At 46.3% G+C, this 25030-nt stretch overlaps 1 protein-coding gene across 1 annotated transcript in view; it reads left to right on the top strand.

Annotated features, from left to right (window-relative positions):
* LOC145343317 (G protein-coupled receptor kinase 5-like) overlaps positions 1–25030 on the top strand; it is a 129432-nt gene that overhangs the window by 8416 nt on the left and 95986 nt on the right. The window contains exon 2 of the mRNA XM_080189505.1: positions 20858–20953. Within this exon, the coding sequence (XP_080045631.1) occupies positions 20858–20953 (96 nt within the window). The remainder of the gene's footprint in view (positions 1–20857; positions 20954–25030) is intronic.

Genomic DNA, 25030 nt, shown 5'->3' with positions numbered 1-25030 from the left:
CAGTTTCCTCCCACAATCTGAAAGACATGCGGGTTAGGTACACTGGCCAAGCTAAATTCTGCCTCAGTGTACCCGAACAGGCACCAGATTTGATTCATTATTGTCACATGTATTAGTATACAGTGAAAAGTATTGTTTCTTTCATGCTATACAGACAAAGCAGACAGTACATAGAGAAGAAGAGGAGGGTCCTCAGCCCCTTACTATAATCCTTATACACCTATGATCGTGTGGCCAAATTCCCTCCAATTTGATCTTCAAGTTTGCTGATGACACCAGTGGGTCGGATCTCAGACAATGACAAGCTGGAGTGCAGAAATGAGATAGAATCTGGTGAACTGGTGCAGCAACAATAATCTCCCTTAATGTCAACAAAACAAAGGAAATAGTCGTCGACTTCAGGAAGCGTAGAGGAGAACATGCCCCTGTCTACATCAACGGGGGCGAAGTAGAAATGGCGGAGAGCTCGAGTGTAGAGAAAGATCACAAGGTCTGTTCTAAAGTCTGATGACAGCAGGGAAGAAGCTGTTCTTGTTGGTACATGATCTCAGACTTTTGCATCTTTTTCCTGATTGATGAAGGTGGAAGAGAGAATGTCCGGGGTGCGTGAGGGGGGTCCTTAATTAGGTTGGCTGCTTTTCTGAGGCAGCAGGAAGTGTAGACAGAGTCATTGGATGGGAGGCTGGTTTGCATGATGGATTGGGCTACATTCATGACCTTTTGTAGTTTCTTGCGGTGTTGGGCAGAGCAGGAGCCATACTGAGCTGTGATGCACCATAGAAAGTTCTTCTTTTTGGTGGTATCAGTAAACATTGGTGAGAATCATAGCTGACATGCAAACTTCCTTAGCCTTCAGAGAAAGTAGGGCACTGGTGGGCTTTCTTAATTATAGCATAAGAACATAAGAACATAAGAAATAGGAGCAGGAGTAGGCCATCTGGCCCTTCGAGCCTGCCCCGCCATTCAATAAGATCATGGCTGATCTGTCGTGGCTCAGTTCCACTTTCCCGCCCTCTCCCCATAACCCTTAATCCCCTCTCTTATCAAAAACCCATCAACCCGCTTCTTAAAAATATTTAGCGAGGCAGCCTCCACCACTTCAACGGGCAGAGAATTCCAGAGATTCACCACCCTTTGAGTGAAGAAGTTCCTCCTCAACTCCGTTCTGAACCGCCCCCCCTTTATCTTGAGGCTGTGCCCCCTAGTCCTACTGTCTTTTTTGAGCGGGAAGAGTCTTTCCACCTCTATCCTATCCATCCCATTCATCATCTTATACGTCTCAATGAGATCTCCCCTCATTCTTCTAAACTCTAACGAGTACAAGCCTAGTTTATTCAGCCTCTCCTCATAGCTCAACCCCCTCAACTCCGGTATCAGCCTAGTAAACCTCCTCTGCACTCCCTCCAAGGCCAAAATATCCTTGCGCAGGTGCGGCGCCCAAAACTGCACACAGTACTCCAGCTGCGGCCTCACCAATGCCCTATACAGCTGCAGCAAGACCTCCCTACTTTTATATTCAATCCCCCTCGCTATGAAGGCCAGCATCCCATTCGCCTTCCTGACCACCTGCTGCACCTGCAGGCTGGGTTTTTGCGACTCATGCACAAGGACCCCGAGGTCCCTCTGCACCGTCGCCTGCTGCAGTTTTTCGCCCCGTAAGTAATAGTCCTTCCTACCATTCTTCCTACCAAAGTGGACCACCTCACACTTGCCAACATTAAATTCCATTTGCCATTTCCTGGCCCATTCGCCCAGCCTATCTAGATCCTTCTGCAGACTCTCCACACCCTCCGCACAATTTGCCTTTCCCCCAATCTTGGTGCATCTGCATGGAGGGACCAGGACAGGTTGCTGATCTGGACACCTAAAAACCTGAAGCTGTTGATGACTTCTACTTTGTCCCCATTGATGTAGACAGAGGCATGTTCTCCGCTGCGCTTCCTGAAGTCGATGATAATCTCCTACGTTTTGTTGACATTGAGGGAGAGATTATTGTCACCGCAGCAGTTCATCAGATTCTCTATCTCTTTCCTGTACTCTGTCTCGTCATTGTTTGAGATCCGACCCATAACGTTAGCAAATTTGAAAATCAAGTTGAAGGGCAATTTGGCCACACAGTCATAGGTGTATAAGGAGTATAGCAGGAGGCTGAGAACACAGCCTTGTGGGGCACCGGTGTTGAGGATGATCGTGGGGAAGGTATTGTTGCCTATCCTTACTGACTGGCTAGGAATCCAGTTAAGAAGTCTGGAATCCAGTTAAGAAGTCTAGAATCCAGAAGGAGGAGCTGAGCCCCAGGCCATGAAGTTTGGGGATAAGTCTCGTAGGAATAATGGCGTTGAAGGTTGAGCTGAGTCTATGAAATGGAGTCTGACATAGGTGTCTTTGTTATCTACATGTTCCAGGATTGAGTGCAGGGCCAGGGAGATGGTGTCTGCTATGGACCTGTTGTGGCAATAGGCAAACTGTAGTGGATCCAGGCAATCTGGTAGCCAATGTAGACAGGGACATGTGTGACGAGGAGATTTTCACAGTAAATTCATCAGTGTTAATGTAAATCTACTTGTGACACTAATAAATACATTTTAAACCTTTGGCCCCTCTCTCTCTTATCCCTGTCCCCTTGCACTCACCACCAGCTAAGGTCTTTCTCCCTAGACCTTCCCTGACCACTCTCTGATCGGCTCACTAACTTCTGGACCAAATATTGGGCAATTCTTGCTTCACTTTCAAAACCGTTTTTATCAGAGCAGAATTCACTGTCTCCTGGTTGTCACCGGTTTGTTATCTGCACTCTCCAAAGAGAGGATCCCCAACTCTAGTTGGATTTATTGCTAAAGGCTTCAGCATCATATTTATTTCGCAGCTAGTAACACTGCATTTTTGGAAAAGAGGGAGCGCAGATTATATGGAGGCATATGTCATGTTGCTTGTGGAATCTTGCTGTGCACAACATAATCGCCAAATTTTCACTGTGACGGCACTTCGGCAGTACTCCATTAGCTGGTTTGTGCTGCCTTGTTCTGTGATTTTTGTTTTTGTGATGGTTCCACACACACACACACACACACACACACACACACACACACACCCTCCCCTCCTTTGCCTTCAGCCAAGTTTAGATTTAGGTCTAATGGTGCTCAGGGGCCGTGGTGTGCAGTGGGCTTGGGTGGGACTTCTCTCTAGATTTTCTAGCAGATGTTATCTGTGGTTGTATGCTAATGAAATGTTTCCTGTGTTCGTGACGTTGTTCGTTGGGTAGAAGATAGAGGCTTCCTGAGGTTAGATGTGGTGGCGGGGGGGGAGGGGCAGGGTGATGGGGAGTCCACTGCAGTTTATGACCCTGAGAATGGCTGGAGTAGTCAGTCCCCTCTTTCAGAAAAATTGCATCTACTAAAAGTTTAGCATCTCCTTCACCGTCATCTGTGACGATTCCAGTGCCAGCCTTGCGATATATCTTATCTATTTTTTCTTTATTTCTGTCCTACTTTACTCTAAATCTCCACTGTTGTTTTTTTTCTGCTCACCGACACATTTTTGCCTGCTCGTGCAGTCGTTTCTGCACTGCCTCCTGTGACTCCCCTGGTCTGATTGCACCTGCAAATGCTGCCCTGTCTGCATCTGACTCATTTGTGTAAATTAGAAACAGCCCTGGTCGCAGCCCCGATCTCCAGTCCTGCCCACGCAAAGAGGAAAGTGAGTCGTGTTCTTGTGACCTTTCATGATCTCCTAGCACCTCTGACCTTTCTCCCCCGATGAAGCACCTTTAAGAGTAACTCTGGGGACGGTCGAAGCCAGTTTTCACCCAGCAAGGTCAAGCCGGTAGCAGTGAGATATTACTGAATATTCCCCCCCCCCGGCATGGTTACTCAAAAGATCTCCTCATTTCCTATCTCTGCTCGAGATTTATCCTGAATTTCCAGAGTTTGACCAACAGTTTTTCACGTGGAACTTCTTGCAGTTCCTTTCTGGATGTTGAGGAACAATTTGATGTCAGACTGGCCGCTATTTAGTTTGCACAAAGGGGCAAATGTAGTATTCACAATGTAGGAACAGGCCATTCGGCCCAACAGGACTATGCTGTTATTTATGCTCCACACAAGCCGCCTCCCACCAGACTTTGTCTAACTGTCAGCATCTTCCTTTCTCCCTCATCTGCATATGTAGCTTTCCATTAAGTGCATCTATGTTACTTATCTCAACCGCTCATTGCAGCAGTAGGTTTCATGCTCTAACCACTCCCTGCATAAAGATGTTCTTACTTTTGGGGGGGCAGTCTTAAATTTATAGTCCCTACTTTTGGATTCCTCCACAAGTGGTGACATCCAGGTTAGCCCTGCTGCCTTGCAGCGCCAGGGACCCAAGTTCGAATCCTGGCTTAGGGCACATTCTCCCCGTGTCTGTGTGGGTTTCCTCCCATAGTCAAAAAGATGTGCTGGTCAGGTGCATTGGCCATGCTAAATTCTCATTACCTGTACCTGAACAGGCACTGGAATGTGGCGACTAGGGGATTTTCATGTAAGCCTACTTGTGACATTAATAAATAAAACTTAAACTCCCCTGTGTCCACCTTATCAAATCCCTTCATTATTTTGAAGACCTTGATCAGGCTACCCATCAGGTACTTATTTAACTTTCTATGAAATGCATTTATTATAAGTAATGAGAGGCCCAAAGTGAAGAGAGGATTACTTGTGTTAACAGATAACGATTTTGCAGAAAATCTTCCTATTTGAAATGAGATTGATAAGATTGGTTCACAGTTACCTGTTCCTGATTAGAGGAATTCCTCATTTATTTTCACCAAAAATAGCTCTCTCAAGATTACGATTCTAGCTTCTGGTCTCTGGTTTATCTGAATCCCAGGTTGCGCACAATTTAGCAATTCTCCAATCGCAGTACCCCTAATGTTGCCATGGCAGCCACTTCTCCAACTCTTTGTTAATTGCCAGTTAGGATGACTTGATTGTCATCTGTTTACAGTCAGCACATGTCCCCTGAATAAGGGACAAAAATAATAAACTAAATTCTAAATAATTTAAAGGAAGCCTATCAAATTAAATGATGATGATGGTTCGAGTAGTGGCTGATGTCGTCGAGTCCCTCCGGCGCACAGTGGTCAGCGATGGCTTTAGTTATCTAGCAGGACACTATGTCGACGTCATTGTGGGAGCGACTCAAGCCATAAGCATTCCCTCTTGGAAGATTTCCGATTTCCTATCCCTGCCAAAGATTTATCCTGAATTGCCAGAGTCTGAACGGCAGTCTTTCGCGTGGAACTTTTTGCAGTTCGGTTCTGGATGTTGAAGAACATTATGATGAAAGGCTAGCTGCTATTCGATTTACACTTATCATAGAATCCCTATAGCGCAGAAGGAGGCCATTCAGCCCATTGAGTCTGCACTGACAACTGTCCCACCTAGGCATTATCCCCGTAAACCACACATTTAACCTGCTAAGCCCTGTAACCTGCGCATCCCGGGACACTAAGGGTCAATTTGGCATGGTCAATGCACCTAAACTTTGCAAAATGAGGGATGTGGGGTGATCTAATAGAGATCTTTAATAATATGAGAGGTTTATAAACCTTCCACTTGTGGGGAAGAGCAAAGCTAAAGTCAGTCAATACAAGATAAAAGTCACTAAGAAATCCAATACGGAATGCAGAAGAAACTTCATCACTACTCTTGGTGAGTAATGTGGATCTCGCTAGTCTGGTCAGGTGTATTGACTATGCTAAATTCTCCCTCGGTGTACCTGGGCAAGTGCCACTGTGTGGCAACTAGGGGATTTTCACAGTAACTTGTTGCAGTGTTAATGTAAGCCTACTTGTGATTAGTAAATAAAGTTTATCACAGAAAGTGGTTGAAGCAAGTGGTTTTGATACATTGAAGATTGCTAAACATGTGAGCGAGGAGAGTTATGCAGAAAGAGGTGGCTTTTAAGAACATAATAAGAAATAGGAGCAGGAGTAGGCCATCTAGCCCTTCGAGCCTGCCCCGCCATTCAATAAGATCATGGCTGATCTGTTGTGGCTCAGTTCCACTTTCCCGCCCTCTCCCCATAACCCTTAATCCCCTCTCTTATCAAGAACCCATCAACCTGCTTCTTAAAAATATTTAGCGAGGCAGCCTCCACCACTTCAACGGGCAGAGAATTCCAGAGATTCACCACCCTTTGAGTGAAGAAGTTCCTCCTCAACTCCGTTCTAAACCGCCTCCCCTTTATCTTGAGGCTGTGCTTTGTGGAGCGTAATCTGACGTGGCTGTGGGGTCTGAATGACATCTTTCTGTGCGACCACCACTGAACCAACAGCGGTTTGACGTTTACATTTTACCAGACCTCTTTCGTAATGCAAGAACAGAAAATGTTGGAAAATCTCAGCAGGTCTGACAGCATCTGAGGAGAGAAAGGATCTTTGACATAGGGTCATCTGGTCTCGAAGCGTCAGCTCTTTTCTCTCCTTACAGATGCTGCCAGACCTGATGAGATCTTCCAGCAGTAATTGAGAGTCTGGACGACCCTTTGTCAGCTCTGAAGCATAGGCTCTGTTCTGTCCCTGCTGTCAGACTTGCTGAGATTCTCCAGCGTTTTCTGCTTTTGTTTCAGATTTGAGCATCCGCGGTATCCTGCTGTTCTCTTTTGTAATGCACTGGATACAGTCTCGTGACAGAATGATGCAGTGGGAACTTCGTAAACTTGCAATAAATGCATTTAAGGGGCAGCCAGATGAACAAATGAGCGAAGAAGGAATGGAAGGAAATGTCTTGGGAATGAGAGTGGGAAGTGGTTTGTGTGAAATATGGAGCCATTGGGTCAAATAGCATGTTCCATGTTCTGCTGGGGAGTCTGGACAAAGAAAGATTTGGTGGAACTGGGTGGGTATTGGTGTACATGTTTGCTGTGGTGAGAAGCTGTCGTCTTTTTTTTTTCTTGTGGTTATTTCAAGGATGTTGGATGTCCTTTGTATGATTTCTACTGGATGAGATAAATGATTTAACTGGAGATCGTGAAAGTTTGATTTCAAGAGCTGGAATGAGTGAGGATGCCGAGTGGTTTCCGCTTAGTTGTACGTTTCTCTACACAGAAACAGAAAGTCCAGATTTTTGTTCTGCTTGGCGTGGTTCCACTTTTTCATCTTGGAGAACAGTAGTTTCCCAAATTTTTGGTTTGTTTTAGTTTAGTCCAGCGGTGGCTGGCACGCTGCCATTGGATTCTGCTGCTCTAATACCAAGTGCTTACGTTGGACACTCAGTGTGAGTCAAAGTCCGTGTTATGGGTAATCAGAGAATCCTGTAGTGCAGGAGGCGGCCATTTGGCCCATCGAGTCTGCACTGACCACAATCCCTCCCAGACCCTATCTCCACCACCCCATGCATTTACCCTAGCTAGCTCCCATGACACCAAGGGGCAATTTAGCATGGCTAGTACACCTAACCCACACATCTTTGGACTGTGGGAGGAAACCGGGGTACCCAGAAGAAACTCTCTCAGACACAGGGAGAATGTGCAAACTCCACACAGATAGTGGCCCAAGCTGGGAATCGAACCTGGGTCCCTGGCGCTGTGAGGCAGCAGTGCTAACCACTGTGCCGTCTTGTTCTTGAATCAGCAGTCCTGGCCCTTCAACCACTGAATGTCCACCCTAAACATTTGGGGGAATTTGACGTACGCAACAGCAAGGACTCCATTTGTCTGTCCAATCCTTCAGAAAGAACCTACAGTTGTGAATTTTGTCCGCACACTATTACAGCCTTTCCAACACGGCGCCAGATCACAGCATCATACTTTTTCCTCAATCATTTACAAGGTTGGGCAGCACAGTGGTTAGCACTGCTGCCTCACAGCGTCAGGGACCAAGGTTCGATTCCAGCTTTGGGTCATTCTGTGGACTTTGCACATTCTCTCTCTGTCTGCGTGGGTTTCCTCCGGGTGCTCTGGTTTCCTCCCACACTTCAAAGATGTGCGGGTTAGGTTGGTCAGTGGTAAATTGCATCTTAGTGTCAGCGGGATCGACGGGGTAAATATGTGGGGTTAGGGTGGGATTGTTGTTGGTGCAGTTCGATGGGCCCAGTGGCCGCCTCCTGCACTGTTGGGACTCTTTGATCGTCTATCTTCACAGCTGTCTCAGGGCAGCCCATTCCTTGAGCTCTTCAGTATGTTTTGCTACTATTCCACTATCAGTCCTAAAATATGCCTTTAGTGACTTTTGAAGATTAGTCCCTTGCCTAACTATTGATTTGAGGCAAATGGAAAAGCCAGTGCCTTAATATTTTTAAGAAGATGGAGGACCTTCACAGTCCTCCAATTCTGGTCACTTGTGTGTTCCTGAATTCCTTCAGCCCGCCTAATATAGCTGTGTTAGCAGCTGAGGCTCCAACCTCTGGAATTCCCATCTCTTTTTAATGTGGGAGTCGATAAAGCTCTAAGGAGATTCAGTAGAGATTTCTAGAAGCTTTTGGCTGAGTGCCTGGGAAAGATGCTGATTGGGATCGAGAGTTAATCAGGAATGGCATTTAAAATCCTCACTGAGGCTGAATCTCCCTCTATCGGCTGTTTAATCCTATCATGGATCAACATTTTAATTTGAGGTGGACCAGTCCAATCGTGGGAGTATAGTGGTAAAGAGCTAGTATAGACCTTGTGGGCAGAATGGCCTCTTCTACCCTATTATTTTCTTCTCTGCTAGTGAGGGTTTAGCTTATGCTGTCTTCACCTCTCTAGAAGTGTGTGCGTTTGCTTGGGAATGAGATCTTGGAATTCTAGAACTCCTACAGTGCCGGAGAAGGCTATTTGGCCCATCTGCACTGACTTTCTGAAAGAGCTCAGGCTCACACCTCCGCCCTATCGCCAGCTAATCCAACTAACATACTCACCTTTTGGACACTAAGGAGCAACTTAGCATGGCCAGTCCACCTAATCTGCACATCTTTGGACCGTGGGTGGAAACCGGGGCGCCCGCAGACCCGGGGAGAATGTGGAGACTCCATTCAGGCAGTGACCCAAGCTGGGAATTGAACCCGGGTCCCTGGCGCTGAGAGGTAGTAGTGCTAACCACTGTGACACCGTACCGCCACAGTCCATATTTGTTTTCCAACTCCTTCAACCTGACAGCTGCTTACTTCAACTGTGGGAGCTCCTCTTGTTCGAGATAAGCTGACTTGGCACAGATCAAATGGTTCTGAGCCTGTGTGCGGCTCAGATACTTGCTGTGTGCAAGTCCCTAATTCGCAAGCCATGGCGGTTTTTCATTTCTGTACCACCTTTCAGGACCTTGGGATGCCTCAGACTGTTTAGTGCGGCAGCACATTTGGTGCACAGCAAGATCCCACGCTTAATGACCAGGTTTCCCTTTTGAAAGTGACGTTGGGTGAAGGATGAATGTTGGTCAGGACGCCAAATGGTCAGCGTCTCCCAGGCCCTTCTTTTGAAATAGTGACATCAACCGAGAGTGTTTCCCGGCACTTCACTGCAGTATTGGGCTAAATCACGTGGTCCAAACCACCACTGGACCTGATCCAGTGACCCACTGACTCAGTGAGGCGAGGGCAGCTCCCTGAGCCCCACAGCTGGCATCTTCAAGCCTCCTGCCTTGCTGAAACAACAATAACAACTTGTATGGACATAGTGCTTTGACGTAGCAAATAACATCCAAACAAGTGTTAGCAGACAAATGTTTGGCAGCGGGCCCCGTGAAGGGATATTGGCTCAGACAACTGAAAGCTGAGTCAAAGAGGTAGCTTTTAAGGCGCGCCTTCAAAGAGGTGAGGGCACACTGAGACACTTTCACCGAGACTTTAACAGTTTCTGTTAGCCGTGCCAGCCTTGTAGAATTCCGCGCTCATCTCTCTTGCGCCTTTTGAAAAACTACGTTTGTGAAGAAATTGAAAACAAAATAATAGAATTATTATTTTGGAGGCCATTTGGCACCGACCACAATCCCATCCAGTATCCTGTGGACTCACTCAATCAGCCAAGGCTGCTTACAGACATAACAGCCAGAAGAACCAGAGGGGTGATGACAAGAAACTCTTTTACGTCAGATTGTGCTATCTGAACGGGAGGCGAAACCTGACCCAACAGAAACTTTCAAAAGGAGAACTGGACGTACATTTGAAAAGATCAAATTTCAGAGCCCTGGGTGGGGGTGCGGAAAGAGGAAATTCATCGGTTAGCCCTTTCAAAAAAGGGGCTAGCATGGGTACGATGGGCTGAATGGCCCCCTTCTGCACTGCAAGATGCTATGAATTAACAGTTCAACACTGAGTCCGTGAGGGAAATTGCGGAACTGTCGGTGCTGGATGGGAAAAGACAGAACAAACTGCCTCCCACACCAGACCCCACGTTCTGATTGCTGAGTTCACTCGGCCATACAAACAGCTTTGCAAAAAGCAGCACTTTTACAAGTTTTATACCTGATTCACCTTGGGATAGACTTTAGCCAGGGTACTGGGGGGGGAAACCCTTCTATCAGCCTCACCCCGCCCACCCGACTCTGCTTTGCAATACAGGCATAGAATTCTTCAAATTGATTTCAAAAAGCAAATAGATTTGTAAAACCACTGCCCTGTCTCCAGAAACCAAGAATTCGGCTAACGTCAAATCTGCTGGAGGACGTCTATCTGACGGTTAATTTTTGCATTGTTTTCCACCTGTTGTGACTATGAATTAATGAATTGTTCAACATTACTATCACACTTCAATCTCCCCCACCACCCCCAATCGCCCGGATCCCTGTACCCACCTGCCATATTGTGTAAGTACAAAATCCATGTACCAACATAAAGTTTATTTGTTACAAGTAGGTTTGCATTCACACTGCAAAGAAGTTACTGTGAAAATCCCTTAGTTGCTGCACCCTGGTGCCTGTTCGGGTACACTGAGGGAGAATTTAGCACGGCCTGTGCACCTAACCAGCATGTCTTTCAGGCTATGGGAGAAAACTGGAGCACCTGGAGGAAACCCACACAGACATGGGGAGAATGTGCAGACTCCACACAGTGACCCAAGCTGGGAGTTGAACCTGGATCTTTGGCGCTGTGAGGCAGCAGTGCTAACCTCTGTGCCACTGCACCGCCCTTCGATCCCCGTGGGAGAGGTGATGTGGTAATGGAATTGGAATAATAATTTAGAGGCTCAGGTAGATCCTCTGGGGGCACAGGTTCAAAATATTTGAATTCAATAAATAAATCTGGAATTAAAAAGCTAGTGTGAGTCACTAATGTCCTTTGGTGAAGGAAATCTGCTGCCCTTAAGCTGGTCTGGCCTACATGTGACTCCAGATCCATGGCGATGCGGTTGGCTCTCAACTGTCCTCTGAAATGGCACAGCTCAGTTCAAGGCCAGAGTGGGACCCGTAACCCATGAAAATAAAGGAAAAAACAAGCTCTGCCAAATCTCCTCTTGCCTTCTGCGCTCCAAAGAGAGCAATCCCAATTTCTCCAGCCTCTCTGCATCAACTGAAGTCCCTCAATCCTGGTATCATTATAGTAAATCTAAGGTCTAGGAATCCTTCCTAAAGTGTACTTCCCAGATATGAACCCAGCACTTCAGCTGAGACCAAGCCAGTGTTTGAGAAAGTTCAGCTGAATCTCCTTGATTTTATACTCCTTCACTCTCTTTGTAAAACCCTGGATCCCATATGTTTTAATAACTACTTCCAATATGCTACCTCCACATTGTTGATTACCAGCGTAGAACTTGGTTCCTCCCCTACATAAAGCACTGCGTAGGATCAGGAGAGCCCAAAGTGTTGAGAGTCAACAGAAACAAGATGCCAAGGGAGACGCCATTTGCACCATCCATTTCGAATTCTGCGGGAGGTGTTATCAATGGGTAGCAGTGGTTTACCTTCTAAGTCAGAAGGTAATGGGCCCGGGCTCGAGTCCCACTCCAGAGATCTAAGCGCATAATCCAGGCTGGCACTCTCCATGTAGCATGGTGGTACAATGGTTAGCACTGCTGCCTCACAGTGCCAGGGACCTGGGTTCAATTCCAGTCTTGGGTCACTGTCTGTGTGGAGCATGTTCTCCCTGTATCTACGTTATTTCCCTCAGGGTGCTCCAGTTTCCTCCCACAGTCCAAAAGATGTGCTGTTTAGGTGCATGGACCATGCTAAATTCTCCCTCAGTGTAGTCAAATAGGTGCCAGAGTGTTGCGACTGGAGGATTTTGACAGTAACTTCAGTGTTAATGTAAGTCTACTTGTGACACTAACAAACTATAAACCATGCAGTATTGAGGGCATTCCGCACTGTCAGAGGTGCTGACTTTTAGGTAAGATGTTAAAACCCCGCTGCCCTCTTGTAAGTGTAAAAGATTCCAAGGTGAGGAGGGAAGTTGACCCCAACGAGCAGGACCAATGTTTTTCCCCTCAATCAATTTTTTAAAAAACAGCTAGGTTATCTGGTTGGTCACTGGTTTTTGTGGGATCTTGCTTTGCACAGTTCAAGAAGGCAATTGGGGATGGGCAATAAATGCTGGGGCAGCCAGTGACGTCCACATCCTGTGAATGGAAAAAGAAGGAATAGACCACTGCAGTTTCCGTAGTGTAACATTGTCTACGCTTTGAAAGTACTTCATTCACTGTGGTTGTGAATGGCACTATGCAAATGCCACTCTGTCTCCCTCAATTTCTTCACGTGGGGCTTTTAGAATTCTCTTGATTTACTCAGCACGGCACCTAATGATCCCTGATTTGTTGGGATGCCATCATACAACGTTCGCCTTTCCGTGTTTGTTGGAGTTTTTCCAATCCAGTCACTGCAGGTGAAGGCTAATGTTATGTCCAGACCATCACAGAATCTCTTGCACTTTTCCATCTCCAACTCTTCTTTTTTTTTTTGCCTGTGAGTGAACTTTGTTAAAACAATGTTGAAGTACGTGCTACTTGTGTATGTAACGTACAGTGCAAGTTACCTTATCAACATGATCAGTACTGGATCAGCATGGCTGCTTTTACTCGTGGTTCCTTTTACAACTCAGTGACTTACAGGTATTTCTGAGACTGGTGCTCAGAGGGAGAAAGTCGCTGGCACCGTTGTGGCTGGTTAAAATACTAGTACATCTAGGAGCATTTAGAGTCTTTAATCTCTACTGACTCCCCAGCAACAATGTAGTAACCCCCAGTGTGTTTATCATTGTAGCATACCCCCACATTTGGGAGTACAGAACTAGGCTGTTTGTTCCAAGTCAGAGCTTATACCTCCTCCCATCTTTACCTCATCGCTGCTTATCAGCATATCGTTCTGTTCCTTTTATCCCTCACTTATGATTCTGCCTTCTCCTTAAATACCTCTGTGATTCACTGCAAATGTTCCTCTCGTTCTGACTGCTCTCTAGTAAAGATCATGGGAATGAGGAGCAGATGTGGGCCGCTTGACACCTCAAGCCTGCTCTCCCAGACAATCAGATCAGCCATGATTTTATTGAATCCTCAACTCCACATTCCTGCTCACCCTTAATGACCTTTCACCCCTTGCTTATCAAGAATCTCATTCTTGTTCTGCCTGAAAAAATATTCAGAAAATTCTACTTCTCCTGCCTGTTGAGGAAGAGTGTTCCAAATCACCACTACTCCCCAAGAGAGGGGGAGGTGTTGGCCTAGTGGTATTATCGCTAGATTATTAATCCAGAAACTTAGCCAATGTTCTGGGGGCCTGGGTTCGAATCCCGCCCTGGCAGATGGTGGAATTTGAATTCAATAAAAAACATCTGGAGTTAAGAACCTGCAGACGACCATTGTCGATTGTCGGAAAAATTCATCTGGTTCTCTAATGTCCTGTAGGGAAGGAAATCCGCCATCCTTACCTGTCCTGGCTGACACACGACTCCAGAGCTACAGCAATGTGGTTTACTCACATTTGTCCTCTGTACAAGGGTAACTAGGGATGGGCAATAAATGCTGGCCAGCCTGCGACACCCATGTCCTACGAATGAATAATAAGAAAAGAGAAATGAGTGACCCCTTAAACGAGGGATGCTCTGGATTCTGCGCTCTCTTTCCACTGTTTGCAGTGGGCGTCTGTGTCATCCACTCAGTAACACTCTGGGTGGTTGGCGTCTTCACGAATGTTTCTTCATTTTGTGTGTTCTAGGGCAAGCGATTCCCATGTGTCAGTGGAATGCTGCACTTATTCAGAGGGGCTTCCAGAGTGACCTTTTATAATGTTTCCTCTGTCCTCCCAGTGAGCCCTTGTTTCCGGAGTCTTGTGTCAGGCATGCGGATAATGTGGCCCACCCATCTCACCTGGTTGAGGGTGACCACGTTGGCACAATGGTTAGCACCGCTGCCTCACGGTGCCAGGGTTTGATTCTAGCCTTGGGTGATTGTTTGTGTGGAGTTTGCGTGTTCTCCCCGTGTCTGCGTGAGTTCCCTCTGGGTGCTCCGGTTTCCACCCCCCACAGTCCAAAGGTGTGTAGGTTAGATGGATTGGCCGTGGTAAACCTGATAGAAGTTTATAAAATGTTGAGTGGAATGGATAGGGTGGATTCTCGGAGGCTATTTCCCCGGGTTGAAATGGTCGCTACGAGAGGACACAGATTGAAGGTGTGGGGAGGCAAGTACAGAGGGGTAAGTTTTTCACTCAGAGGGTGGTGAGTGAATGGAATCGGCTGCCATCAGTGGTGGTGGAGGCAAACTCGCTGGGGTCTTTTAAAAGACTTCTGGATGTGTATATGGAATTTAATGGGATTGGGGGTTATAGATAGGTCTATTGATTGGTAGGTGTTGATGTGATCGGCGCAACTCGTGGGCCGAAGGGCCTGTTTGTGCTGTAGTGTTCTATGTTCTAAACGTGTAGGGTTACAGGGATGGGGCAGGTGGTGGACCTGGGTAAGATGCTCCTTCGGGGAGTGGTTACAGACTCAGTGGGCTGAATGGCCTCCTTCTGTACTGTGGGGATTCTATAGACTGGTGCCCTGAGACTGTGGTTATTGGCCTGGGAGAGAATGCTTTGGTCAATACACCTTATTGATGTGGATTTGTAGGATTTTGCAGAGGCATTTTGATATCTCTCCAGGGATTTGAGGCATCCCTTAATGGTACATTGTCCATGTTTCTGATGCTTACTGGGGTGGGATCCACAATTGACATGGTGACACAGTGGTTAGCGCTGCTGCCTCACAGCGCTAGGGACCCGGGTTCAATTCGGGCGTTGGGTGACTATTTGTGTGGAGTCTGCACGTTCTCCCTGTGTCTGTGTGGGTTCCCCCCCCCCCAGGTACTCTGGTTTCCTCCCACACTCCAGAGATGTGCAGGTTAGGTGGATTGGTAAATTGACCCTTAGTGCCAGGGGGACTAGCTTGAATACGGGGGATTATGGGGAGAGGGAGCGTGTGGGATTGTTGTTGATACAGACTCGATGGACTGAATGGCCTCCTTCTGTGGTGTAGTGATCCTATGATGCCTCTGTAGACCATGAGCTTGGAATGGGATTTAAGGTCTCAGTCTTTGAACACTTGTCATAGCTGCTATGTGTCTACCCTACCTGACCCCTTTATAGTCTTTCTTTTATGGGATGCAGAGATCTATCTACAGTGGCCCCTGAAACAAGTGCTGTGGATCTGGAGTCACGTGTTGGCCATGTCCAGTGCATTGACCTGAACAGGCGCCAGAGTGTGGCGATTGGGGGATTTTCACAGTAGCTTCATTGCAGTGCTAATGTAAGCTTACTTGTGACATTAATAAATAAACTTTACTACTTTTTACTTTAATATATCGTAGAATCCACAGTGCAGAAGGAGGCAATTTGGTCCATCAAGCCTGCACTGACAACAATCCCATCCAGGTCCTACCTCCACAACCCCTCACGTTTACCCTGCTAATCCCCCGAACCAACATTCGTAAGTTTAACACCTCATCCCTGCTTTCCAATCCTATTTCTCCACTCAACATGGATTTTCTTTTAAAGGTTTTCTTAACTTAATTATCCATTTGAGATAATAGAACATAGAATGTAGATAAGTTGATATGAGGCACTGTCTCCTTACTGTATTAAAATCAAAAGCTCAAATTTATTGCTATTTTGGTCCCCATGTGGGGTAGAGGCTGGGAAAGCACCCCATTGATGCTGGGTGTGAGAGAGTGCAATGCAAAACACTCTAACGAGAATTAAAGAGGAACGTCAGAGGGAGGGTGGTGGCTTTTTTTTTTGCTGCCTAGGTCTTATTTTAGTTCTTTAGAATAACTTGTGTTTCTACAACCCCTTTCACAATCTCTGGAAGCTCCAAAGCTCTTGATGAATAACTTTGTCAAAGCTGTACTTACTGTACAGCTTTGTAAAAATGTTGCAACACAGCAGGGTAAAGTTTCTGAAAAACTGTTCTAACTGGGCCTCCCCCTTCTTGTGCAGCCTCAAACGTGTTCAAGTCTCCAAGTCAAGTTACTGACAGATTCACGTGGATACGGAGTTCCTGTTTGCTTAGTGTGGGCTGGGCATACTCGTGACTGCTGTTATTGTCCTATCGCCCAGTGAAGGAGCTGTGGAGAACCTTCTCCTTATTGTTCTCCTTGGTGATGGTGCTCCCACAGTAGTGTAGGATCAGGAATTCCTGGATATTAACTCCCATGAGGACGGAGAGGTGATTTATGTCCAAGGGGATATGCGTGCAGATTGGTAAAGAGCCGTTGTGCAGAGACCTGCTCCCAAGTGTGAGCATGAACGGTGCAGAAGTTCCAGTCCATACAACAGTGAGGGGAGACAGTGGTGTAGTGGTGATGTGACTGGACTAGTAATCCAGATGCTAGGCTAATTCTCCAGTGAACATGTGTTTGTATCCCACAAAGGCAGATGGTGGAATTTAAATTCAATTAATTATTCTGGAATATAAACCTAACCTCAGCAGTAATGTGATCATGATTGTTGTAAAAACCCATCTGGTTCACTAATGTCCCTTTAGAAACGTAAGAGCAGGAGGAGGCCATCTGGCCCTTTTGAGCCTTCTTCACCATTCATCACGATCATGGCTGATCATCCAACTCAGTAGTCTAATCCTGCTTTTTTCCCCATAACTTTTGATCCCGTTGGCCCCAAGTGCTCTATCCAGCTGCCTCTTGAATACGTTCAGTGTTTTGGCATTGACTACTTCCTGTGGTAATGAATTCCACAAGCTCACCACTCTTTGGGTGAAGAAATGTCTCCTCATCTCCATCCTAAATGGTTTACTCTGAATTCTCAGACTGTGACCCCTGATTCTGGACTCCCCCAACATCCACCCTGCATCTATCCTGTCTAGTCCTGTTAGAATTTTATAAGTCTCTGAGATCCCCCCCGCCCCCGATTCACCTGAACTCCAGTGAAAACAATCCTAACCTAGTCAATCTCTCCTCATACATCAGTCCTGCCATCCCCAGAATCAGTCTGGTAGACCCTTGCTGCATTCCCTCAAGAACAGGAACATCCTTCCTCAAAAGGAGACCAAAACTGCACACAATACTCTAGATGTGGCCTCATCAAGGCCCTGTAAATTGCAACAACAGCTCTTGTACTCAATCTCTCGCAATGAAGGCCAATATGCCATTTGCCGCCTTACTGCCTGCTGCACCTGCATGCTTACCTTCAGTGACCGGTGCACAAGGACACCGAGGTCCTGCTGCACACTCTCCCCTCCCAATTTAGAGCAGGAAATCTGTCCTGCCCCAATCTGACCTACATGTGACTCCAGAACCACAGCATTGTGGCTGACTCATAACTGTCCTCTGAAATGGCCAAGCAAGTCACTTAGTTCAAGGGCAATTAGGGATGGATAACAAATGCTGGACTCACCAGTGACGTCCACGTCCCATGAGAGAATTAAAGGAAAGAAGCTTTAGACTGACTGTCTGTTCAGAACTGTCTGGCATGCTTGTAGCGTTAGTTTGTCATCACCCTCTTATTTGGGAGGAATTATAGCCTTTATCACCATCACAGGTCAACCTTTTCAGCTACTGTTAATTTTCGACTCAGTGCATGATATGGTGCAGGAGGAGACCATTTGGCCCTTTGATAGCACTATCTATTTGGTTCCACTTCCCCTTTTCCCCAGAGCTCTTTAGATGTTTAACTTCCCATGGAATTTGATTTGTTATTGGGACACAGTGAAAAGTATTGTTTCTTGCGCAGTATACAGACAAAACATACTGTTCATACTGTACAAAACATAGGGGAGGAGGAAAGGATAGGGTGCAGAATGTAGTGTTGCAGTTACTGATGGGGTAAGGAGAAAGATCAACTTAATGTGTGATGCTTCCATCTCTGTACCAGGCAGTGAGTTTGAGATCATTGTGACTGGCTGTGCTATTTAAAAAGACTTCTCCTCATCTGCTCTCTGCTTAGTTTGCTATTTATCGTCAGTCAGCCTCCTGCCAGTGGGACATTCCTGTTTGTTTAAGGAACTGATTCTGTGGACTGGCACTGGGCTTGGGTCACCAAGTCCACTGCAGAAACAGAACAATGTTCCTGTTTATATGTCACCAGGTATATTACTTTGGAAATAGATGAACCTTTAAAAAGACTCAGCTTTTGCTCCACTGTCAGAATTCTGTTACTCAATCTTTAGTATGTTAATGAAGCATCCTTTTTCCCAGTAATTAAATACTCTGGAAATGTATAAATCCCGCTCGTACACCCTTCAACCCACTCCATCTTTTTCTTTTTGCATCTGCAGTAAAACTTGGTTTGCTCTCACAGGCTGAGGGGCGACCTAATTGAAGTCTACAAGATTATGAGGGGAATGGACAGAAGCTTTTCCCCAGGGTGGAAGAGCCCATTACTAGGGGGCAGAGGTGTAAGGTGTGAGGGGCAAGGCTTAAAGGAAATGTACGAGGCAAGTTTTTTTTTACATAGAGGGTGTAACTTGCTGCCAGGGGAAGCAGTGGAAGGAGATACAATAGTGACTTTAAGAGGCGACTGGACAAATACATGAATGGGATGGGGATAGAGGGTAGAGTCCCCTGAAGGGAAAGGGGTTTTAGTTCAGTTGAGCAGCATGGTCAGTGCAGGCTTGGAGGGCTGAAGGGGCCATTCCTGCGCTGTAATTTTCTTTGTTCTTGTTCTAAAGGATCCAACTTTCTCCAAATAACTTGCCTCTGATGATGCTGGGGACCAGTCCTATGGTCTGATCTGTATTGTTTCCTGCCTTGTGATGAGCTCTCTGTACTTGGTGACTTATACTGGCCAGACCATCGGGCACTTCCTGTTCCCATGTTAATGATTTGCTGCGATTCAGTTCACTTTCGGTGCCTCTCCACCTCTGGGACATACCCGGGGTGGGCATGCTGTCTGACATGCCTGCTGTGCCAGCTTTATTGGTACTTGCGGCTGGCGATCTTCATGGCCTCAGCCGTGCACCTTCCCGCAGGATCAGGCAAGAGCTCCTTCCACATTCTGGGAGTTAAGAACCAGAGAGGGGAAGAAAATCGTTTTTAAACACGGTGAATCGCCTTAAAGTTGGGAGCAGACCCAATCCTAATTTTCTCAGGAGATTAATACTTGAATGGAAAGAAAGCTGCACATTTCTGGGGAAAGTACAGTTGAACTGATTTGATTTATTATTGTCACTTGTGTTGGGATACAGTGAAAAATATTGTTTCTTGTGCGCTATACAGACAAAGCATACCGAACATAGAGTACACAGGAGAGAAGGAAAGGAGAGGGTGCAGAATATAGTTATAGTCATAGCTAAGGTGTAGAGAAGGATCAACTTAATATATAGTAAGTCCATTCAATAGTCTGACAGAAGCAGGGAAGAAGTTGCTGTTGAGTCAGTTGGTACATGACCTCAGACTTTGTACCTTTTTCCCGACGGAAGAAGGTGGAAGAGAGAATGTCGGGGGTGCAGGGAGTCCTTAATTACAGTGGCTGCTTTGCCAAGGCACAAGGAAGTGTAGACAGAGTCAATGGATGGGAGGTTGGTTTGTGTGATGGACTGGGCTACATTCATAACCTGTTGTAGTTTCTTGGGGTCTTGGGCAGAGCAGGAGCCCATACCAAGCTGTGATTCAACCAGAAAGAATGCTTTCTATGATGCATCTGTAAAAGTTGGTGAGAGTCGCAAGGCAGTGGGGCTAGCTGGATTGCTCAGTTGGCTGAGCAGCTGGTTAGTGATGCAGAGCGACGCCAACAGTGTGGGTTCAGTTCCCATACCGGCTGAGGTTATTCATAAAGGCCCTGCCTTCTCAACCTTGCCTCTCACCTGATATGCAGTGATCCTCAGGTTAAAATCACCACCAGTCAGCACTCTCTCTCAAAGGGGACGGCACCTGGGACTATGGTGATTTTACCTTTTTTTTTTGGCTGGCTGCTTTCTCATAGAGACAACCAACTGATTATTAGTTTAGAGCAGTCTGGCAACCACCTTTTCACGAGATCAGAATACTTTACAAAGCGATCTCAGTTTCTGTGTGGAACGTACTTCTGGGTGAGAGTAGGTAGAATGTGAGGAGAGTGATGATTTACAAAGGGTTACTCGTGTCATCTAATTCCACATTGAGTAAGAAAATCACAACCCCACTGTGACACAGGCCCCACTCTGCCAAACTCCTCGCTTGCCAGAGATCTGTCTCTATTGGAACTGGTCTGGCCTACATGTGACTCCAGAGCCACAGCAATGGGGTTGGGTCTCAACTGCCCTCCAAGACCAACTAGGGATGAGTAATAAATGCTGGACCCAGCCAGCGCCGTCCATGTCCCACGAATGAATGAAGAAAAAAGTTTGTTTTCGTTTGAGCAGGTAGTCTCCACTGATAGCTCTCAAAAGCTGCGTAATTAAGCATTTTTAATTAAAAAAAATTGTTTAGAATTTGCAATTTGTCTGTTGTCGCTTTTGTTTACAAAATGATTTGAAGGTATAGTTTTTGCTAATGATTTATTTTCCTAAAGGTGGCGGAGGGAAGAGGAAAGGCCGGAGTAAAAAATGGAGGGAGATGCTGAGGTTACCCCATGTCAGTCAGTGTGAGGAACTGCGACAGACCATCGGTAAGCTACCCTCTACTTGAACAAGCACCCTGCTTCTGGCTTGTATTACTGATGATATGTGCAAGACGGGCCATGTGATATCTTGTGTGTCCTTGATTTTAAAATTCTCATTGTCCCTCCTTTTTCCTGCACACTTCTTGAGCCTTAAAACCTCTGATCTCTGCATTCCTCTAGCCTCTTGAGTCACTGATTGTAATCGCTCCTGCACTGGTGGCTGCAAATGTCAGACGGTTCGTCACTAAGCCTGGGAATTTGCTCAGCAAAGGTGTCCACCTCGCTCTCCTCCTTAAAGACCCTCCTTGAACTTACCTTTCTTTGACCAGACTTTTGGTCATCGGTTCCAAAACCTCATTGTGTGACTCGGTGTCAAATTTGGTTGGCCAACACTTTTGTGACGTGGATGCTCTTTTTGTTTTAGCTGGGCCCTAAGTGTGGGTGTGGTTGCAGGGAAGAGATGGGCGTCAATTAGTCTGTGAAACGGTCATTCAAATAGGACTGCAGCTGATTCTCCCTTTACGTTCATGAAACTGTGTTCAATAACCCTTCATTTGGCACTGAACTCACCATCAGTAACTCTCAAAACAGTCCCTTTGTAGTGGATGGATTACTGTAGCGACTGGGAGTTTGTAGCTCCAAACCTGGGGGGTCATGCTAGGCAGTGCTTGGGACCACTCACGCATTCCAATTGGTTCATGGGCCAGATGGTTTGCAAGGATCCATGTGAGGATCTGATTAGTCGATGGTCCCAGCTAATGTTAACCCCCTGACTGCTTTGACCAATTGGCAATACAGGATGTTCCCTGGAATTGTACTTTCGTGGTAAGTTTATACCAATTTTCTTAATAAAACAGTAATAAGTGAATGAATCAGAAATGCCAGGAGTGTCGGCCCCTGATGGGTTTACAAGAAAAATCAAAATGTCAAAGGAAACGTGTCTGCTTCTGCTCAAACCAAAGTGTCGTTACAAGGGGTGGGTGGGTGGGTATGGGGGAAGGAATGATGATGCACGACAGTCCCCACCAGCCATGCAAGTCCGGAAGCCCCCTCTTCAAGTCCATCCAGCTGTGAATGTAGCCATGGTAGAGAGACAAGATAAAATTACATGTGCAAAATATTAATTACTGTTAGTAGATGGCAACTGATTTTTAAAAAAAAGTAAATTTGGGGTTGTTGTCTGACCTGAAGTAAAATTTGGAGAGACAGTGAAGGGCCTGCGCTGAAGCTTGGTTTGAGATACAAACTGGGGAAAAGGAGAGTGAACTTCAGTCAACACCCAAATAAAGTTTAAAGATTTATTTATTAGTGTCACAAGTAGGCTTACGTTAACACTGCATTGAAGTTACTGTGAAACTTCTGGTCGCCACACTCTGGTGTCTGTTGGGGTACACTGAGGGCGAATTTAGCATGGCCAATCCACCTAACCAGAGCATCTTTCAGACTGTGGGAGGAAAGCGGAGGAAACCCACGCAGACACGGGGAGAATGTGCAAACTCCACACAGACCGTGACCCAAGCTGGGGAATTGAACCCGGGTCCTTGGTGCTGTGAGGCAGCACTGCTAACCACTCACCGTGATGCCCCAAATGTGGTGCAGGGAGCCCAGGGGGGTCAATAGAGTAGGAAAATGAATCCATTTCTGATTAAGACTCTCGTGTCTGCGACATCCCTCGCACAGGACAAAGAACAATTGGAAGTAATCATTAGCCAGGAAGGGATCCGTTTGGATCATTTTTGAAAGGATGTGTCCTCCTCATATTGCAGATGCACAGAAGTGTTTTGTTCAGCTGTGTCTCAGTAGCGCTCGCCCACTGAGTCAGAAAGTCATGGGTAAAGTCCCACTTCAGAGATTAAAGTGCAAAATCACGACTGATGCATCTGGTGCAACACCGAGAAGTGTGCATTGTTGGAGATGCTGTCTTTCAGATGATGCATTAAAGGGAAGTGTTGGCTAAATATGCAGATGGATGTGAAAGGACTGTGGCACTGCTTTGAAAGAGAGTGCGAGGGGGAGCTGGAATTTGCCTGGGTATCTTTTATCTATTCACTTATGAGATGTGGGCATTTATTGCCCATCCCTAATTGCCCTTGCGAAGGTGGTGATGAGCTGCTGCCTTGAACCCACTGCAGCCCAAGTGGTGTAGGTACACCCACGTTGCTGTTAGAGAGGGTTGGGGGGGGAGGGGGCAGTCTCATATTTTGACCCATAGCAACAGTGAAGGAACGGCGATACGTTTCCAAATCAGAATGGTGAGTGGCTTGAAGCTGAACTTGTGGTGTATTTTTTTCTGTCCCTGGCTAATGTGTATTTCTCAATTGCTTCATTAACAGTAAAGCATTTGGAGGAGGGAGGGTTTTCCTGAAGTTGCGAAACGTGTTGTATAAGTGACAAGTTTGTCAGCGTTTTTTTTTTGAGAAATAAGTGTTGCTACTGTTTCCTGTACAGTCCGATTCTGTGCAAGGTGCACAGCAACATAATTTACTGTGGTTAGTGATTGCATCAGGAGAAGGTTTGCCTATCTTTGGAAGGCTACTAACCATATCTGATATTTCTCGTGTGCCTATTTTTTGGTTTAGAAATAAAACATCCTCATTAGAGAGAAGGGCTTCGTCATCTTCACCTTTGGCATCGTGTTTCGATAAAGTGACAGTGATAAAAGTAGTGATTGCGTCCCCCAAAAGCCGGCACTGAGAAGCCCCTTTCTGTCGACATCTAGTCAGACAGAGGACTCCCTCTGCAAGGCTCCCTCTGCAGTAGCATGACCACGACGGGCTTCCTGCTTGACAGGAAATTTCACCATAGGCTCCGCACATCAGCTGTCCATTTGGTTTGTGATGCTGGGGGTGGGGTTGTGGAGGATCAAGGTTTCCGTATCTGCTTGAACCAAACCATCTCACAGCGCAGAGGGAGATTTTCACAGTTCCCCACCTGTTGGCCGAACAAGACGGCAAAACTTTTGAGTTATACACCCGCCAGTCAAGGAATTATTTGCAGGGGAACCTGGTTTTGCCTGTCTTTTTGGGAAGTTGAAATGTCATAATAGAACGAGTGACAGAATTTCACTTCCCTTAGATGTAAACAAAAAAAGGAACCCCTCCTGTAGTAAGCTGTTAAATATAGCAGCGAATTCCAGTGCTGTTAAGACACTCGGGGACAAGTGTGAAGTAATGGTGCATCTTTCAAGACTCATAGAATCATAGAAACCCAACAGTGCAGAAAGAGGCCATTTGGCCCATCGAATCTGCACCGACTACAATCCCACCCAGGCCCTAACCCCACATCCCTACATATTTACCTGCTAATCCCTCTAACCTACGCATCTCAGAACATTAAGGGGCAATTTTAGCACAGTCAGTCAGCCTAATCCTCACATCTTTGGACTGTGGGATGAAACCGAAGCACAGCTGTGAGGAGAGGCTGAATAAATTAGGCTTGTACTCGTTAGAGTTTAGAAGAATGAGGGGAGATCTCATTGAGACGTATAAGATGATGAATGGGATGGATAGGATAGAGGTGGAGAGACACTTCCCGCTCAGAAAGGAGAATGTGCAAACTCCTGGCATCTCTGAAAACGCACAGTAGCCAATGAAGTGCTTTCATGAAATAAAAACAGAAAACGCTAAAAACAAAAAATTACAGCACAGGAACAGGCCCTTCAGCCTGCACTGACCACGCTGCCCAACTGAACTAAAACCCCCCACCCTTCCGGGGACCATATCCCTCTATTCAAGACGCCCCTTAAAAGCACTCAGCAGGACGTACAACAAAGCTAGAGAGAGAGAGGCAGGGCTTAATGTTTTTAGTCAGTGACTTTTCATCTGAAGATGGATTACTGACCTGAAGCATTGACTCTGACTCTGGTTCTCTCCGTTGATGCTGCCAGACTAGCTAACTATGTCCAGCATTTTCTGTTTTTGATTCAGACTTCCAGCACCTGTGGCATTTTTCTTTTTGTACACGTGCTTTTCTGAAACGTACTCACCAGCTGTCTCGTTTTCTCCTGTACAGTGGTTTGTGTGCTGTGAGGGTGGGACATGTTCAGGCTGCATTGGGCAGTACTCGGGGACCGAGTGCCCTGAG

The sequence above is a fragment of the Carcharhinus amblyrhynchos genome, chromosome 5, assembly GCF_965287045.1.
Source record: "Carcharhinus amblyrhynchos chromosome 5, sCarAmb.v2.hapA, whole genome shotgun sequence".
Classification (NCBI taxonomy): domain Eukaryota; kingdom Metazoa; phylum Chordata; class Chondrichthyes; order Carcharhiniformes; family Carcharhinidae; genus Carcharhinus; species Carcharhinus amblyrhynchos.
Note: the sequence above shows the minus strand (reverse complement) of the source record. Positions and strands in the feature narration are given on the sequence as shown.